Raw genomic sequence first — 20,196 nt, 5'->3', positions numbered from 1 at the left:
ATCCAGTTTGTGGAAAGATTTTTCCAAGGGATGAAATGGGGAAGGGCACAAGGAAGGACGATGTCCTCGTTAATGTGAAAGGCTGAAACTACCTTTGGCAGAAAGGAAGGAACAGGCCGGAGGACCAACTTATCCTGGTGCAGAATCAGGAAAGGAGAACGACAGGACAATGCAGCCAACTCGGAGACTCTCCTAATAGAGGTGATGGCGACCAGGAAGGCCACTTTCCATGAAAGGAGGGAGAAAAATGTCCTGAATTGGTTCAAAAGGCGCGCGCTGGAGGGCACCCAGGACAAGATTGAGATCCCATGGATCAGCCAGAGAATGGTAAGGGGGCGTTATGTGGGCGACTCGCCCTGAAAGAAGGTCTTCACCTGAGAAAGAGAAGCCAGATCTCTTTGGAAGAGAACGGACAGAGCGGACACCTGACCCTTTAAGGTACTTAGGGAAAGGCCCGAGTCGAGACCCGTTTATAGAAAACCAAGGACTGAGGGAAGGGAAAAAGTCATAGGAAACAAACCGCTGTCTTCACACCATCGGAAGAAGGCTTTCCAACACATATGATAGATGAGTGAAGATGCCGTTTTTTTAGCCTTAATCATGTCCTGTATGACGCTGTGAGAAAAACCTGCGTTCCTTAGGACTATGTCCTCAGCGGCCATACCACTAAATTTATAGACTGAGAATTCGGGTGGAAGAGGGGCCCTTTGCAATAGAAGATCTGGATGGTCTGGGAGCCTCCAGGGAACGTCCGATAGTATGTTCACTAGTTCTGCCTACCAGTCTCTCCGAGGCCAATCCGGAGCTACAAACCTTTTTTACGATCCTTGGAATCAAGGGAAGAGGCGGAAACACATAAGAAATCTGGAACTGGGACCACGAATTCACAAGTGCGTCACAGCCGACGGCCATCGGGTCCAAGGACCTTTGCTACGTACTGGGGAACCTTGTGGTTCGTTCGAGAAGCCATTAGGTCGACATCCGGAACCGCCCATCTCTGACAAGTTTGACCACTCGCCTGACACGAGCCCCTGACGTCTCAGAAAATCGGCTTCCCAGTTGTCCACCCCTGGAATGTGGACAGCTGATATGGCGGGGACATGGTTTTCCACCCAACGCAGAATCTTTGCCACCTCTATCATGACCTGCTTGCTGCGAGTCCCGCCCTGGTGGTTTATGTAAGCCACGGCTGTGGCGTTGTCCAACTGAATGAGGACCGGTTTGCCCGAGAGGAGGGACTGCCATTGGGGGAGAGGGACAGGGCGCTTTAGGGCTTTGATGCCCTGCCGGAGATAAGAACTTCTCCTTTGGAAGGAAGACTTGGGCTTGGATGGTGTAGAGTTCCATGCCCAAGACAAGACGTTGAGTAGGAATTAAGGTAGACTTCTCTTTGTTGTTATCCAACCGAGACGGATCAGAGTGTCCAGAGTGATCTGCAGGCTCTGGTCGCAGTCCCGGCGAGACGGGCCCTTGACCAGGAGATCGTCGAGATAGGGGATTATGAGGATCCCTTTTGATCCAAGGATGGCCATGACCTCCGCCATGACCTTTGTGAAGACCCTGGGAGCGGACGCCAGGCCGAATGGGAGAGCTGTGAACTGGTAATGGTGCTTCTGGATCGCGAAACGAAGGAACCTCTGATGCTGTACACAAACAGGAATGGGTAGGTATGCATCCTGAATGTCCACCGACCAAAGATATTTTCCCGATTCCATGGAGGCGATCACCGAGCGCAAGAACTCCATTTTGAAGTGGCGAATCCGAAGGTGGCGGTTCAACTGCTTGAGATCCAAGATCAGGCGGAGTGAACCGTCTTTTTTTTGGGACTACGAACAGGTTTGAGTAAAAACCTGAAAACCGCTCGTGGTAAGGAACTGGAACGAACACCCCTGAGCTGAGGAGGGAAGAGATGGCCTGGAGATGCCCTGGGGCATGAGAAGGCTGCTTTGGTGGACGAGACAGGAAGAAGCGTCTTCCTGGGGGCGAAGAAAATTCTATTTTGTAGTCTGATGTAACAATCTCCCTGACCCAGGCGTCAACCACAGATAACCAAGCCTCCCTGAAAAGAAGAAGCCTGCCTCCCACCCTGGAAAGATTTCCAGGTGGGGGGTGACCCGTCATTTAGAAGAAAATCTGTGACTGCGAGATAAGGAGGGCTTAGAGGGGCAGCTCTTAGGCCTCCAGTGAGGGGTAGGCCTGAAGGAAGGTTTTCTTCTTTACCCTTTAGCGGAAGAATGGTCCTGCTGTGAGAAACCGCCTGAGGAAGAGAAAAGCCGAAAGGGGCGAAAAGGCTGGGGTCCCTTTCTATTGAAGGGACGTTTTAGTCTGGATTGAGGTAGAGAGGTGCTTTTACCACCAGTGGCATCAAAGATGATCTGGTCCAGCTTTGCCCCAAAGAGACTGGAGCCCTGGAACGGTAGGCCAGTGAGAGATTTTTTAGATGCAGGGTCTGCATTCCACATCTTTAGCCAAAGGACGCGGCGAATGGCAATGATATTGCTGTTTGCTCTTGCGGAGCAAGCAGCCGCATCCAAGGAGGCATTTAAGAGATATTTACCTGCGTGGGCAATCTGGTCTGCTAAATCTGCTAGCTCCTCTGAAAGAGTCAATGCCACAATGCCCCTGCAAAGTATCTTGGCCCAGGCACATACGGCCTTCGCCACCCAAAAGGAGGCGAGATTAGGGCAGACAGAAGCGCCAGACGCCTCAAAAGCCGATTTGGTTAAAGCCTCCATTTGTCTGTCCGTAGCGTTCTTGAGTGACGCCGCATCAGGGATGGACAGAACTGTCTGCGAGGATAAGCGTGATACCAGCTGATCTACCTTAGAGGATTCGGACCATTTGCTGACAAGATCTAAACTAAATGGGTATAAAATGTCCAGACGCTTTCTTCCCGGAAAACGGTTTCTGGGAAGTTCCCAGTGTCTAGAGGTAGTATTCTCAAACTCTTTGTGATTGGGAAAAACTCTGGAGGGATGAATGAAACGGAGTCATCCTGGGAAGCCGCATCTTCCTCCTTAAGTTCGAGGGTTTGAATAATAGCCGAAATAAGGCTATCTACCATATCCTGCTTCCCAGAGGTCTGATCCGCATCCGAGTCAGACTCCGACTGAGAAACTACATCCGACCCGACATCCGCCTCCGAGCAGGGGGAACGGGTAGAGGGGTATTCTGGATGCCGCAGCGGGGTCCGGTGAACTGGATGAGGATCTAGACAGAGTCCGCTTCCTGGATCTTTTCTCTAATCTGTCCCTGTAAAGGCCGTGGTCAGGTGCGTGCGAATCGCCGTGGGAGGCGTTCGTGGCACTGGTGGCGGCAGATAGATGCGGCATGCGTTCCAGGACCTTTACCAGGGACTGTGATACTTTAGTCAGGTCTGAGACTGACTGAGACATGGCAACAGCCCACTCCGGAGGAGGGGGTGCTCTCATCCCGGGCGTTAGGGATCTCCTGAGGGGCAAACATGGTGGAAGGACTGCAGGACAGACAGAAGGACGACTGCTGGCCTGAAGCCCCACTTTCTCTTACAGCGGGCACAAGTGTAGTGAGTCACTGTAGGGTTATAGCCAGAGGCCCTTGCGGGGTTGGGCATAGGTAGAGACTGAGTGACAACTGCAGCAGGACGCTATGAAGGCGATACTGCTGAGGGGAGTAAGGCCGAAGAAAAGTGGCCAGGTAGGAGTATGCAGAGCCTACCAGACACCCAGCGATGAAGCAGCAGCTTCAGCGCAGGTAGCTGTGTCACCCTGCGGGTCGCTAAGGAAGCTGCAGAAGTGCAGGTAGCTGCGTCTCCCTCCGGATAGGTGGAAACACTGCAGGATCTCGGCTGCAAGATGGACGCTGTGCTCCTTGTGGCCATGCAACGTGCTGAGGCGAAAGGTGGGCGGGGATAATCTCCTGAGGAGACAGGAACGACCAGGCCTCCCTGTAATTGGCCCATTGGTCCGGGCGCGCAGAAAAAGAGGGGGGGGGGGGGGGGCGTGCCTGGCTGAATGAAGCGAAACCTGTGTCCTGATAGACTGACATGCCTGAGGGGGCATGTCCAGCCTGAGAGTGGGCCAAACGCCAGTGCCATGACCAAGCGGGGCGTCCCCAGCAACGGAAGCTGAAAGTATGGCAGAGATTGGTTAGCCCGGCAAAGCGGGAGGGGGGGGTTTTGATTGAGGAGAGGAGCACGCCGATGGGAGAAATGCCGGAGGGGATGGGGGGGGTGTAGCCTGAACGGAAAACAGCCGAGGGAGAGGAAGGCTGCAAAATGTCGGGAACCATGCGCTTGAGAAGAAAAAGGGTATGAAATTTGAAAAATTACTGCTGGGAAGGAGGAGGAGAAGAAGAAGGGGCTGTATACCGGTGAGCGCTGCAGCTGGGGGGTCATACTACCTGCTTGTGAATAAGGCTCCTCTTCATAGATGAGGATCGCGTCAGAGGCCATCGGGAGAGAGGGTCCTGGGAAAGAAGATCCTCCTTCCCGCGCCGTCTCCGGACAGCGCAGAAGACGGCGTCAACCCCTTACTAGAAGGGGTAGGTCACCATCGGTAACCACCGTCTTCCTCTCAGCCCTCTCCAAGGAGAGGGGTGAGGAGGGGAGAAGGCGAGGACTAGCCACCAAGAGTCACCCTGAAACACCCATAATGGTGAATGGGAACGAAGTCCTGCCAGCGGGTCCGAGAGTGGGCGATTTGGGTAATACCACACTGCTCTCTCGGTCACATAAACGTGGGAAAAACAGGGTGAGAAGCTGCACCCTGTTACCTGAAGAAGTGACTCTGAAAGAGAAAGGGAAAAGATTAATAAACACACAAAAAACCCTGAAAAGAAAATAATGAGGATCTGGTGGTTAGATCCAGGTCCGCCTCCTACAGACACTAAGCAAAAACTGAGTTGATTTGTGCCTGTCGATGGGTGTATACTGCCGAGGAGGAGTTATTTTTTTCCTTATTTGCATAGTGTACTTACCTACCCGCAACCTCCGATCCTCACAAGATCTCCTACTCTACTCCCCCCTTATCTCCTCTTCCCACAATCGTATACAAGATTTCTCTCGCGTATCACCCCTACTCTGGAACCCTCTACCACAACACATCAGACTCTCGGCTACCATCGAAACCTTCAAAAAGAACCTGAAGACCCACCTCTTCAGACAAGCCTACAACCTGCAGTTACCACCGATCGACCAAACCGCTGCATGACCAGCTCTACCCTCACCTACTGTATTCTCACCCATCCCTTGTAGATTGTGAGCCTTCGCGGGCAGGGTCCTCTCTCCTCCTGTACCAGTTATGACTTGTATTGTTTAAGATTATTGTACTTGTTTTTATTATGTATACCCCTCCTCACATGTAAAGCGCCATGGAATAAATGGCGCTATAACAATAAATAATAATAATAATAATAATAATAATAATAATAGTGTCAGCCTCCTGGCAACAGCCGCATACACCTATGGTAACCTGTGTCCCCCAATGAAGCGAGAAAGAAATCACAATTCTCATAATTTTTTTAAATCTGTAATAATTAGAAAAAATAAAAAATAAATACAAGTTGTTGTGTCTCTACTCAATCTTATTATTCACCTGCTGTGCAAATTCCACAATAATGGCCTTGGTGCGCTCTTCAAACTCATCCTTAGTATTTTTTTTCTGTTTTTTTAAAGTAGCAGCCACATCAGTTTCCGGACTTTTCTTCCAGTCGTACAACCTATCAACCTGAAAGACAGTATTCGTCTCACCAGAATTAGAAATATTACAAAATACTGGCCTCTAATTCAAGGCATAAAATACACTGCTAAAAAATATAAAGGGAACACTTAAACAACACAATGTAACTCCAAGTCAATCACACTTCTGTAAAATTAACCTCTCCAGTTATGAAGCAACACTGATTGTGAATCAATTTCTCCTGATGTGCAAATGGAACAGACAACAGGTAGAAATTATAGGCAATTAGCAACACAACGGCTATAAAGAAGTGGTTCTGCAGGGGATGACCACAGACCATTTCTCTGTTCTCATCCTTTTTGGCTGTTTTGGTCACTTTTGCATTTTGTTATTGTTATCACCCCTAGAGCTACAGTAGCATGAGGCAGTGTCTACTGTACAACCCACAAAAGTTGCTCAGGTAGTGCAGCTCATCTAGGATGGCACATCAATGCGAGCTGTGGCAAGAAGGGTCTGTAAGCACAGTGTGCACAGTATGGAGCAAATACTAGGAGACAGGCCAGTACACAAGGACATGTGAAGGGAGCTGTAAGAGGGCAACAACCCGGCAGCAGGACCACTACCTCCTCCTTTGTGCAAGGAGGAACAGGATGAGCAATGCCAGAGCCCTGCAAATTGACCCCCAGTATGCCACCAACATCCATGTGTCTGCTCAAACTGTCAGAAACAGATGCCATGACGGTGGTATGAGGGCCCTGCGTCCACAAGTGGGTGTTGTGCTTACAGCTCAACATCAGGCAGGGCGATTGGCATTTGTCAGGCAACATGAAAATTGGCAGATTTGACATTGGCGCCCTGTGCTTTTCACGGATGAGAACAGGTTCACACTGAGCACATGTGACAAAGCTTGGATATTCTGCGGAGGACGTTCTACTGCCTGCAACATCCTCCAGCATTACTGATTTGGTATTGGGTCAGTAATGGTGTGGGGAGGCATTTCTGTGCAGGGCCGCACAGCCCTCCATGTGCTCGCCAGAGGTAGCCTGACTGCCATTAAGTACCGAGATGAGATCCTCAGACCCCTTGTGAGACCATATGCTGGTGTTGTTGGCCCTGGGTTTCTCCTAATGCAGGACAATGCCAGACCTCATGTGGCTGGAGTGTGTCAGCAGTTCCTGCATGATGAAGGCACTGATGCTCTGGACTGGCCCGCCCGTTCCCCAGACCTGAATTCAGTCTAGCACATCATGTCTCGTTCCATTCAACAATGCCGCGTTGCACCACAGATTGTCCAGTTGACTGATGCTTTAATTCAGGTCTGGGAGGAAATCTCTCAGAACATCTGTCATATCATCAGGAGCATACCCAGGCGTTGTAAGGAGATCATACAGGCACATGGATGCCACACACACTACTAAGAATTATTTCCTTGTCTTGAGGCATTTCCACTGAAGTTGGACCAGCCTGCAATTTGATTTTCCACTTTGATTTTCAGTATAATTCAAAATCCAGACCTCCAAGGGATATTCATTTTGATTTACATTGATCATTTATGCTTTATTGTTCTCAACGCCTTAAACTATGTAATTAATAAAGATTTGCAACTGGAATATTTCATTCAGAAATATCTAGGATGTGGGATTTTAGTGTTCCCTTTATTTTTTGAGCAGTGTATAAAACAATAGAAAATAAAAATAAAACACAAAACACATTCCTTACCTTATTTAGCGCTACAACAAAAGGACACTTCTTAGTCTTCAATAAATTTAATGATTCGATTGTCTGTGGCTCCAACCCATGCATGATATCTACTACCAGGATGGCAATGTCACACAAAGAGCTTCCACGGTTCCTCAGATTACTTGAAAATTAACAAACAACATGGTGCGAATTAGTTACATCAGGACCTAGAGGCATGCACAAAGAAACTGAATCAAGGGATATAGTTTAGATGCATGACAAATATCACAGCTTTGTCTTCATTGCATACAATTTCGACTAGCTCAAAACAGTAGCAAGAAATGGAGATTAAAAACGGGCCATACACAAAATATGACTGTCAGCAGATCGAGGCCTCAGATTATTGCATGGTTGAAGCAATCTCCTCATACATAGGTATAGGCTAGTGCTCATATGTTCTCTAATAGAACCCCCGCTGACAGACATGTCTGCCAACAGCTTATCAACAGGAGAACAATACAATCAACAGTCCGAATTTGGACATCACCTATCGACACCTCCATAAACATTAGGGAGTCAGCCGAATACTCCATATTGGAGGGTTCGGCAGAAACAAGTCTGGTGTGTATGTGGGAGGCTAATCTGAGATTAGAAACATGACTGTTTTCTTCCACAAACATTACTCCATGGGCCAGATTCATTAAAGATTTTGTCAGTATTCTACCATAAAAAGCTTTGAAAAGTTGCATAATTTTGGCGCAACTGGCAGCGGCGCTAAACTTCTGCAGCTAGTGGCGTTCTCACGCCATCTTGTCAGAGCTGCCACAAATCTTGCTCCAGAAGGGAGTAGGATCCGTGGTGAGGCACATACAGAGGTTTACACCACTCGTCCGGCGCTCCCAAATCATGAAGAGGCGTACTCCTCTTCACGTATCAAGAGTGCATGACTCCAACACATCTCATCAAGATGGCAAGGACGACGCCCCATCTGTCTAGTATTACAGGAATACACTTTTCTAGAAGAAAGAAGCTATTTTGAGGACAGGTTAGATAACTTTGCGCCATACTATGCTCCCAAGTCTTATCTAGCCTGGATAACAGCACACTTTCGTACAAATTCAGAAGTAGTGGACAAGAGGATACCTGAAAGACTCGTGACCTGGTGTATCAATGATGAGCATTCCTGGAATCTTCATATTGTCCTTATCAAACTGAATTAAAGATGACAACATTTAGAAATCCGTTCACTACAGAATGGGTATTAATTAGCCAATATATACATGAATTGCTCAGACAGTTTAATGCAGCCATCATTTCAGGTAGTACTTACATTTTTAACCATTTTTGTCTGTTCTTTTATAGCATCCAAGGGCACATTCGTGGCACCTATCTGCTGAGTGATCCCTCCAGCTTCACTGTCTTGGACATGAGTGTGACGCAGCTAGAAATTTTTAAAGAAAATACAAAATTTACATTGGTGTGTAGAAATTAACATATCATGGGCCATGATTTTCTTCTCCGAAAAGAGTGAAACTCAGGTTAACATTTTCTCCATATATACACATCCTGGTCAATTTAGATGGTGAATATTTTCCACAGGGTGACCATAAGCTTTTTTTTTTCTTTTTAAATTCTCATGCGCAAATTCTTATGTATTCCGATACCGGTTACATATCAACGGAAAAGCATACAAGGTCTCAGAAGAACATTCTCATTGCATTTCTGATACCCAGTTCTATTGATCCAATTAACCGACTTCTTTCTAATTGGGATTTTTAGGGCCTTCAAAAGCAAAATATTTTTCAAATTATAGTTTTCAGAATATTTCTCTTTCTTTCCATGACCAATTGCTATTCTATGCTCTGAAACATGGCAACTTAAATTACATTATCATCCCCCTTTCCCTACATAAAAAAAATAAAAATTTGTGCCCACTAAGGTTTAGCATTGCCACTGAGCACTGGAGAGGCAGAACACATAGGTGGCATACGTTTGCTTTGATGACAGGACTGTCAACCACACAACTATGTTTCCCCCAGCCACACAAACTTAGAGTAGGACATGTAAATGTCATTATCACTGAAACTTTTAGGGGTTGCCCACTTCTTTTAATGAGAAACTGTCATCAGGATTTTACACCCCATGCTAATTGCATGTATGTACAGGTGCTTTAATGCCAAGTAAAAGCTTCCAGTGTTTATAGAAAAATATTTAGAACTGAGAGTCCTCAGTGGTTGATACCTTTTAATGGCGAACTGAAAAGATTTAACAAATTGCAAGCTTTCGAGACTACTCAGGTCTCTTCTTCAGGCAAAGACAGTCTATGCCTGATGAAGGGACCTGAGTAGTCTCGAAAGCTTGCAATTTGTTACCATCATTTCAGTTAGCCATTAAAAGGTATCAACCACTGAGGACTCTCAATTCTAAATATTTTTCTATCTACTGGCTAAGGGTACGTTCACATTCGCGTCTGGACGCAGCGTCGTCGCCGCAAAACAACGCATGCGTCATACGCCCCTCTCTTTAACATTGGGGACGCATGGGCATGCGTTGTCATGCGTTTTGGTGCGTTTCGCGACGCATGCGTCGTTTCGACGCACCTGCCAGGGCGTGGCAAACGCAACATGTTGCATTTTTTCTGCGTTCAAAATTTAAAAAAAACGCATGCGTCGCACTTGCGTTGCATTTGCATCGTTGAAAACCCCATTGAAGTGTATTGGCAACGCAGAAGACGCAAGTACTTGCGTTGTTGTGCGTTGTATGACGCATGCGTTCTTGTATAGACGGTGTCTAGACACTGAAAAGACCCTATATATATAAAAAAAAGGTTGAACGCATGCGTCAAAAAACCCTGCGTTTTACATGCGTCTTTCGTGCGTTGCGTCCGCGACGCTGCGTCCAAAGACGCGAATGTGAACGTAGCCTTACACGGTACCAAGATATATATCTTTCCTATATCCAGCGTTTATAGAAATACGTTTTGCTGTTTGAGATATCCATGGTTGCAATTGTCTGCTAATGTAAGTGCAGTGGGGCAGACTCTGCACTTACATCTCTACTGCTCTCTCCCTACCCCCCACCTGTTGCCTGCCTCCAGGTCACTCATGTTCCAATTACCTGTCAGTCATAGATAGGGGGCAGAAGGCAGGGAAAAGGCAAATAAGAGCTGCAAGTGCAGAGCCCACCCCAATGCACTTGCAACTTATCAGCATGCAAATACAACTATGGATTTCTTAAAACCAGCAAACGAATTTCTACAAGATCGATAAGGATTTACTCAACAGTAAAGAATCTCTACGTACATGTCATAAGTCTGGGGTATAAAGTCCAGATGACAGGATCTCATTAAATGAGGACTTATTTTATTATACTTATTTTACTCCCTAATAAAGGGCCTTGGTTTCCACAGCACACTACAGACATCATCTTTATCACTGTCCCCACTGGGGTTCACATTTCCCTATCAGTATGACTTTGGCGTTTTGGAGGAAACGCACACAAACGCAGGGAGAACAAATTCCTTGCAGATGTTGTTCTTGTATTTGAATTCAAGACCGCAGCGCTGAACACTCAGCCACCATGCTGCCCATCCTTAAAGGTCATGAATATGAGGTCAGTGGGGGTCTGACACCCAGCACCCCAATGATCACATGTTCTCATATCCAGGAGCAGCAGTATGGTATCAGTGTACAGAGCAGGATGCCAAAGATGGTAACATCTGGCCATCTGAGAAGCTAATAAAGGGTAATCGGTGGGGTGCTGGGTGGCGGACCACCACTGACTTTAAATTCATGACCTATTCTAAGGATTGGTCATTATAAATATTGTAGTGGGCAAACAATATAAAACAGGTACATACCTTGTCAAGGATTTTAGTCTTTCCAGTGTCCACGTGACCAAGGACACATATAACTGGTGCCCGGAGAACTTGTGTGTTTATGGTTTTCTGGTTATCCAAACGTCGTTTCTAAAATAAGACAAGTCAACTCCGTTCTAGGTAAGACTTGATAAGAGTGGTACTTATACAGAAGTAAACAGAGGAGAACCACTGCACATTTTAAAACTAAAGCTAAGTGAAAAGGTAAAAACAAAAAAACACGGTTTAAAAAAAAATAAACAACGGAAGACTGAACTACAAGCTACTAAGTCAATGCAAACATAAGTAAAAGAAGAGTAACAATGTCAAGTACCTCTATTCGCCTCTTTGCTTTATCATATGCCCGTTCTTCTTTGGTGCGGTCGTCATCAGATTCGGACTCAGACTCAGAACTATGCTCTACAATAGACTTTTTCTCAGCTGGTTTGCCTCCAGCAGAGAAAGATGCTGTTGGCTTTTCAGTTTTTTTCTCTTCTGAAGATTTTTCATCCTCACTGCTATCAGCTTCGTCATCATCATCATCATCCTCCTCCTCACTTTCTGCATCATCATCTTCATCATCGTCGTCGTCGTCATCCTCATCATCTTCATCCTCGTCTTCATTTTTCTCCTGAACTTCTATGTGAACTTTTTTTGGATCTGTCAAAGAAACACACTAGTCTTATTTTGGACAGAGTAGGTATTCAAAGACGTAAGCTTTCTGGCCAGGTTATTTCTAATAATAAGGCTGGGATCAGCAGTTGAAGATTGAGGGAGCAACGTCTACACACAAAATTTCCAGCCAATTTACAGTGCAATGATGGTAAATTGGATTTTCCAAATCCTCATTTATGTATAGATTTTTAATCTGGTGCATATTTGAGACTCGGCAGCATGACTTACATTGCACGTGTGCCATTGATCTTCATGTTTTGCAATTCATAAGGTGAAATCAAAAGCAAAATCCACAAGAGGTATGAGCTTCTAACTTTACAGTGATCCCAATGTGAACTGTTACAAGGGCACATCTAGATTAATATGGTGAAAAAGGCCTAGTGTTCAATGGAACCACCCTAGAAGAAATACAGATTGCCATCTAAGAAATCTAAGCTCCTGACAAGATTGCACGCTTCCTGAAGGTTTAAACCCAATTCTGAAGATTTAACAGAATAAATTATATAACTATTAAAACTAATCAAATAAGCAAATCAGGGAAAAAAATACCTTTCTCTTCATCGCTGATTCTCGCTTCCCAGTCATCTACACCAAAGTCATCTTGAATTTCTAAGAGTAAGAGAGAATATAAAAAACACAATTAGAGTATGATCAGGAATGACACAAATAGAAAAATATTACAATAAACTGTTAAGACCAATTGGTTACCATGTTTTGCTATCCCATCTTAGAGAAGCATGATGTAGGAATAGAGACCCTGACTCTACTGCAACTTTGATAAAGGAGGGATTTTTGGTTCTTACCGTAAAATCTCTTTCTTGGAGCCTTCACTGGGGGACACAGGAACCATGGGTGTATGCTGCTGTCGCTAGGAGGCTGACACTATGCAAATAAAGAAAAATAACCTTGCAGTATACACCCTCCGACAGGCACCAGGCAACTCAGTTGGTGCAAAAGCAGTAGTAGGAACAAGTAAAAAGAACTCAACCTATGTACCAACCCACAACAACGGCACGTTGGCCAATACGGTACAACATAAAAGGGAAGGTGCTGTGTCCCCCAATGAAGGCTCCAAGAAAGAGATTTTACGGTAAGAACCAAAAATCCCGCTTTCTTTCTCGCTTCATTGGGGGACACAGGTAACCATGGGACGTCCAAAAGCAGTCCCCAGGGCGGGATAATAAGAATAGAGAACTTGGTCGGCCAGTGCGAAACCGCCTGCAGTATCTTCCTACCAAGGCCTGCATCCGCAGAAGCCTGAGTGTGCACCTTGTAGAATTTCACAGTTGCAAACCTGCGAGGCCATAGCTTGGTGACGAACTGCCCAAACAGCTCTCACAGCCCAGGTAGAGTGAGCCCTCACCTCCGGGGGAGGCTGTTTGCCTTGAACACAGTATGCCTCCAGGACCGCCGAACGGATCCACTGAGCAATTGTGGACTTAGAGGCGGGGAGCCCCTTCTGACGACCTTCCGAGACGACAAACAGAGGGTCGGACTGACGAAAAGGAGCAGTTCTGGCAAGGTAGACCCGGATAGCTCTGACCACATCCAAATTGTGGAAAGATTTCTCCAAAGGATGAACCGGGGAAGGGCACAAAGAAGGAAGGACGATGTCTTCATTGATGTGAAAAGCTGAAACCACCTTTGGCAGAAAAGAAGGGACAGGCCGAAGGACAACTTTGTCCTGATGAAGGACCAGAAAGGGAGAACGACAGGACAACGCCGCCAACTCGGAAACTCTCCTGATGGAGGTGATGGCTACCAAAAAAAGCTGCTTTCCAGGAAAGAAGCGAAAAAGAGATGTCCCGAATTGGTGCACTGGAGTGTGCAGAGCACAAGGTTGAGGTCCCAAGGAGCGACCGGAGGATGGTAAGGAGGTGCAACATGAGCAACCCCCTGAAGGAAGGTTCTCCCCTGGGGGAGAGAAGCAAGGTCTCTTTGAAAGAGAATAGACAAGGCAGAAACCTGACCCTTTAACGTGCTCAGGGAGAGGTTCGCATCTATACCCGACTGAAGAAATCCGAGAAGCGAAGGAAGGGAAAAAAACATAGGGATAGACCGTTGACGTCACACCATCGGAAAAAGGAGATTTTTGTGTACTCACCGTAAAGTCTTTTTCTCTGAGCCAATCATTGGGGGACACAGGACCATGGGTGTTATGCTGCTTGCCACTAGGAGGACTCTAAGTAAACACAAAGAGTTAACTCCTCCTCTGCAGTATACACCCCTTGACTGGCCAGTAGCGACCCAGTTCGGTAGTAAAGCAGTAGGAGTATAAGAAAAACCAAGACAAGTAAACTATGTCAAAAACTGAGGAACAAACCAGAACAACAACCAGCCAATAGGCTAACAGGGTGGTGCTGTGTCCCCCAATGATTGGCTTGGAGAAAAAGATTTTACGGTGAGTACACAAAAATCTCATTTTCTCCTACGCCTCATTGGCAGACACAGGACCATGGGACGTCCTAAAGCAGTCCCTGGGTGGGGAGCAATTGCACTGCTAAAAACCCCATGTACCACTGGCTTACTGAGGTACCGCCGTCTGAAGAATACGCCTGCCAAGGGCAGCGTCTACCGAAGCGTGATCGTGCTTTGTGAAGGTATGCAGACTGGACCAAGTCACAGCTTTACAAAGCTGTTGTGCTGAAGCCTGGTGCCGAATGGCCCAAGAAGCACCGACCGACCGAGTCGAATACGCCTTAATCCCTGCTGGGACAGGGGTGTTCCTGACGCGATAGGATTCCTGAATAGTGGAGCGGATCCACTTGGCCAGAGTAGCCTTTGAAGCAGGTAGACCTTTCCCTCCGAAAGCACGAACAGGACACCCGACTTACAAAAGGGAGCCGTGGCAGATATGTACCGCCGAAGAGCTCCAACCACATCCAGAGTATGGAGAGCTTTCTCGATACGATGGGTTGGCGCCGGACAGAATGACAATGTCCTCATTTAGATGAAAGGAGGAGACGACTTTAGGTAGGAAAGAGGGAGAGGTTCTCAAAACTACCTTGTCTGGGTGAAAAATCAGAAAAGGGGGGTGGCAAGAGAGGGCCGCCAACTCAGAAACCTCCTGATTGACGTAATCACCACGAGAAAGACCACCTTCCATGAAAGGAGGGTGAGAAATGTCCTGCAATGGTTCGAAAGGGGCCTCCTGAAGAACTCAGAGAACCAAATTAAGATCCCATGAAGCCAAAGGCATTCTATAGGGAGGGAACATCCGGGACACTCCTTGGATGAATGTCCTAACCGGCAGTCAGGAAGCGATCATTCGTTGGAATAAAACAGACAATGCGGACACTTGTCCCTTGAGCGAGCCTAGGACAAGGCCCGACTCTAAACCTGATTGGAGAAACTCTAAAATTGACGGAATGGAAAAAACCAGAGGGGAACGTCCATGGGCATTGCCTCTCGGGAGCAGAGGAAGAGTATGGAGAATGTCAAAATATAAGAGGTAGAACGGCACTAGGGTAGAGCAAATCCAGGTAGATAGGACTATTAGCGGACAGCTATGTGTTCAGGCGCCACAATCGCTAAGGGGACCGGTGCTCAGCATAAACGTCCACAAAGTAATCCAAGTATAATAGAAGAGAAGAAAAAATGCGGCACTCACCCCGAGATAGCTGTGAAGATTGTGGTCTTTTATTGGAGAACAAATGAAGATAACATCCGTCAGGACATCAGGTATGTACGAGGGTGCGGTATAGGAGCTCGGACGACGGCCGTTTCGCACACGCAGGTGCTTCGACGTACCTCCGGACCCGTCGAAGCACCTGCGTGTGCGAAACGGCCGTCGTCCGAGCTCCTATACCGCACCCTCGTACATACCTGATGTCCTGACGGATGTTATCTTCATTTGTTCTCCAATAAAAGACCACAATCTTCACAGCTATCTCAGGGTGAGTGCCGCATTTTTTCTTCTCTTCTATTATACTTAGAGTATGGAGAATACTCTTTGCGATGGCAAATCTGCTGGAAGACCTCCAGATGGAGGGACCACTAGCCCGAGGCAAGACCTTGGCGACTGAGGAAGTCCGCTTCCCAATTCTCCACACCCGGTATGTGGATCGCCGAGATGAGCGAGTGATTGGTCTCGGCCCAGCGCAGGATGTGGGAGACTTCGAGCATGGCTGCCCTGCTGCGGGTTCCCCCTTGCCGGTTTATAAACGCCATGGCTGTGGCGTTGTCGGATTGGATTCTGATGGGATGGCCTGCAAGAAGGTGGTGAAAGTTGCGTAAAGCAAGTGTGATCGCTCGAATCTCCAAGATATTGATTGGGAGACGCGACTCTTGTGGACCAACGACCTTGTGCCGTGCGGTGATTGAAAACTGCGCCCCAGCCAAAAGGCTGGCATCGGTGGTCACCACTAACCAGCGCACTGGGAGAAAGGACTTCCCTTGGTTCAGGGAGGACTGTAGCGTCCACCACCTGAGGGTCTGCCTGACCTGTGGGGACAGGCGAAAACGACGGTCGAGGGAAAACGGACTCCTGTCCCAGGCTAACAGCAGCTCCTGTTGCAGGGGATGGAGATGGAACTGCGCAAACGGAACGGCTTCCATCGCCGCAACCATTTTCCCGAGGATGCGCATCGCAAAGCGAATGGAGTGAGGGACTGGGCGGGAGAGTCCAAAATCATGCCCAGGAAGCAGATTTGCTGAGGCGGCACTGGAGGTGATTTCTCGAAGTTGATTTTCCAACCCAGGCGAGAAAGAGAATCCACGGTGATACTTACAGACTCCTCGCAGGCAGAATGGGACGGACAATTGATTAATAGGTTGTCCAGATACGAAAGAACTACCACTCCCCGAGCGTGAAGAATGGCCATGACGGCCGCCATGACCTTCGTGAAGACTCTGGGGGCAGTGGCGAGTCCAAAGGGCAAGGCCACAAACTGGAAGTTTGCTTATTGGACTGCGAAGCGCAGGAACTGCTGATGAGAGGGAAAAATTGGAATATGTAGATAAGCATTCTTGATGTCTATGGATCCAAGGAACTCTCCTTTTTCCAGGGAGGCAACAACGGAACGGAGCGAGTCCATTCTGAAGTGTCGGACCCATACGAATTTGTTTAGCAGTTTGAGGCCCAGTATGGGACGTAGGGTCCCGTCCTTCTTTCAGACCACAAATAGGTTGGAGTAAAACCCCTTGAACCTTTGGTCTCGAGGGACCGGAATGATGACACCGTCCCTTTGAAGCGCCTGTATGGCCTGAAAAAGATGTAATGCCCTTGATTTGGGGGGAGAAGACAAGAAGAAGCGCGGAGGGGGATGGAAGAAAACTCAATTTTGTATCCGGAAGACACGAGCTCTCTGACCCACTCGTCGTGGACGACCGAGAGCCAATTTTGACGGAACGAAAGAAGGCGTCTGCCTACTTTGTCGGCGTCCGCCGGACACGTCGACAAGTCATTGTGTAGAAGGTTTAAGGGATGTGGATGCCTTTGGGCCAGAAGGTCTCGGTCTGGGTTTTCAGGAACGGTTTGGTCTGTATGAGACCTGGGGAATTCTGTTTTGCCGCCGCCCCGAACCAGGGGAAGAGGAGGACCAAGTGAAGTTGTTACGAAAGGACCGGAATCGAAACTGCTGTTGATAACGAAAAGGCCGGGCAGGTTTTTGCTGAGGAAGAAATTTACTCTTCCCTCCGGTAGCATCAGAAATTATTTGGTCTAGTTTCTCCCCAAATAAACGGCCAGTTTGGTAAGGTAAAGACGTCAGAGACTTTTTAGAAGCAGAATCTGCTCGACAATCACGGAGCCATAAGGCCCTCCTGATGGAGATTGCATTTGCAGCAGCTTGCGCTGCGCAATTAGCCGCATCTATGGAAGCGTTAACTACGAAATCTCCGCCTTGAGCTATCTGGTTAGCTAGTCTGGCGGCCTCTGGGGGAAGATTACTGTCGTGGACGGTAGAGGTTAACACCTCTGCCCAGGCAACCATTGCCTTAGCCACCCAGGTAGCGGCAAAAGATGGAAGGAGAGCTGCTCCTGAGGCCTAAAAGACCGAACGAGCCAGGTAGTCAATTTGACGGTCAGAGGGATTTTTGACTGATGAACCGTCGGACAGAGATATGACCGTTTTGGATGTGTGTCGCGATACAGCAGGATCCACAGAAGGAGAAGCAACTCCTTCATCCATTGAACGTGACAAGGACACGGCCTACTCAGGAGGGTGAGGCTCGACGGGGGCCGGTGGAGACATTGGCGGAGGGGGCAGAAGGCGGCTGCGCACAGGCCGGGTCACGGTTCTGGCACAATTTAAAGTGGCACATGAAGTAAAAAACACAGTGTGCTTTTTATTGCCCTTTTTAGCCTCCTTAGATTGAGACATAGTGTATGTCTATTCTCCAGTAACTGCTAATAGCAGGGCTATGAGTGCAAAGAAGGGGTTAAGCTTTTCCCTATGGAGTGGAGCAGCTTACCCACGATCCTGTGCTGGTGTCCCCAGGGATGAAGAGAGGGAAGTAGCGTTTTTGGCTGTATTTCCCTGCAGCCGTGGAGTCCCAAGATGGCGCCCAAGATTTACAGGGCTCTTCTCGTTCAGAGCGAGAAGCGCCTGAGTAGTGGTCGGGGCTCTGGCGGTGGTCAGGATTTTTGAATTGTGGCCTAGTCCGGCTGAAGAAGCCGGGGACTAAATTAGTGGAGCCGGCCGGCGGAGAACGCCGACGGCCGCGACGCCGCACCTAACGATCGCCCCTCTCCCCAGTGACCCGGACCGCACCTTCCCACGCTGGCAGCGTGAGGAAGGGTAGTACTCACCGAGGAGGGAGCCACCTCCAGCTCAATCGATCCTCCCTATGCCGGGGATGGAGAGAGTCCTGAAGTGTGCTTGCCGCAGGGGACTTACGGATGTGCCTGCCGCAGGGGGCTTACGGCTACTGTGGGGACTACATGACGCCAACAGGTGAGGGCTTAATTGCGGGGAGCCCGGGAGATGCACATAAGAGGTATACTCTATGTGCTCGCCATCTTACAGGGGGGAGATAGGGACCGTATAGGAACCGTCGCCCTAGAGTAGATTATGCGTGCCCCAATCATCGCAAGAGAGGTACGGGGAGGTATACTCGCCGTGCTCACCTGTTGATGGTTCGGGGGAGAGCAGACCGTGAAAGGGAATCCGTCGCCCCCTTCACTCAGTTAATTAAAAATAAAAATTTACAGAAAAAATAAAAATAAAATAAAAAACATTGGGGTCTGAGAACAGACCCAAGTGCCTCCTACAGACACTAAGTAAGAACTGAGTCGTTACTGGCCAGTCTAGGGGTGTATACTGCAGAGGAGGAGTTAACTCTTTGTGTTTACTTAGTGTCCTCCTAGTGGCAAGCAGCATAACACCCATGGTCCTGTGACCCCCAATGAGGCGTAGGGGAAAAGGCTTTCCAACATCTATGGTAGATACGGGAAGATGCCGGTTTCCTAGATCTTATGGTTTGCATGACACTTTGAGAAAAACCTGCGTCCTTCAGGATCGCAGCCTCAACGGCCATACCATTAAATTCAGAGACTCGGGTGGAAGAGGGGACCCTGCGATAGAAGATCCGGTCGGTCTGGGAGCCTCCAAGGTACGTCCGATAACATGTTCACTAGCTCCGCATACCAGGCCCTGCGGGGCCAATATGGACCTACAAAGAGAACAGGAACGCCCTCTGACTATCTTCTTTACAAACCATGGAAGCAAGGGAAGAGGCAGGAACAGGTAAGGCATCTGAAATAGGGCCCACGAGATCACGAGAGCATTGCAGCCGATGGCCCTCGGATTCCGGGATCTGGATACGTACTGGGGAACCTTGTGGTTTGCTCGGGAGGCCATTAGGTCAACGTTCGGCACGCCCTACCTTTGGCAAATCTGGTCGAAGACAGCGGGGAGAAGAGCCCACTCGCCTGACATGAGTCCCTGACGGCTGAGAAATTCGGCTTCCCAATTGTCCACCCCTGGGATGTGGACAGCTGATATGGTTCTCCGCACACTGCAGAATTTTTGCCACCTCCGTCATGACTTGCTTGCTGCGAGTCCCTCCCTGATGGTTTATGTAAGCCACAGCTGTGGCGTTGTCCGACTGAATGCAGACCGGTTTTCCCGAGAGGAGGGGCTGCCAGTGGAGGAGGGCTAGAAAAATAGCCCTGATTTCCAAGAGATTGATCGGGAGGCGTGCCTCTTAAGCAGTCCAGCACCCGTGGGCTGTGAGGTGGAGAATGACCGCACCCACCCCGGAGACTGGCGTCGGTGGTGATGACCTGCCAGCGGAGGAGGAGAAACGATCTCCCGCGCAGAATGGAAGTGGATAGCGTCCACCAAGTAAGAGACTATCTCACATCGAGAGGGGGCGAACTGGGCG

At 48.3% G+C, this 20,196-nt stretch overlaps 1 protein-coding gene across 1 annotated transcript in view; it reads right to left on the bottom strand.

The window, feature by feature from the left end:
- Positions 1-20,196, bottom strand: part of EIF5B (eukaryotic translation initiation factor 5B) — a 92,450-nt gene that overhangs the window by 15,320 nt on the left and 56,934 nt on the right. The window contains exons 9-15 of the mRNA XM_069757523.1: positions 12,418-12,477; positions 11,528-11,853; positions 11,197-11,304; positions 8,668-8,778; positions 8,481-8,548; positions 7,377-7,518; positions 5,574-5,705 (exon numbers count right to left, since the gene is read on the bottom strand). Coding sequence (XP_069613624.1) covers positions 5,574-5,705; positions 7,377-7,518; positions 8,481-8,548; positions 8,668-8,778; positions 11,197-11,304; positions 11,528-11,853; positions 12,418-12,477 — 947 coding nt within the window. The remainder of the gene's footprint in view (positions 1-5,573; positions 5,706-7,376; positions 7,519-8,480; positions 8,549-8,667; positions 8,779-11,196; positions 11,305-11,527; positions 11,854-12,417; positions 12,478-20,196) is intronic.

The sequence above is a fragment of the Ranitomeya imitator genome, chromosome 3 (assembly GCF_032444005.1).
Source record: "Ranitomeya imitator isolate aRanImi1 chromosome 3, aRanImi1.pri, whole genome shotgun sequence".
Classification (NCBI taxonomy): domain Eukaryota; kingdom Metazoa; phylum Chordata; class Amphibia; order Anura; family Dendrobatidae; genus Ranitomeya; species Ranitomeya imitator.
This window is presented reverse-complemented; position numbering and strand designations above follow the sequence as displayed.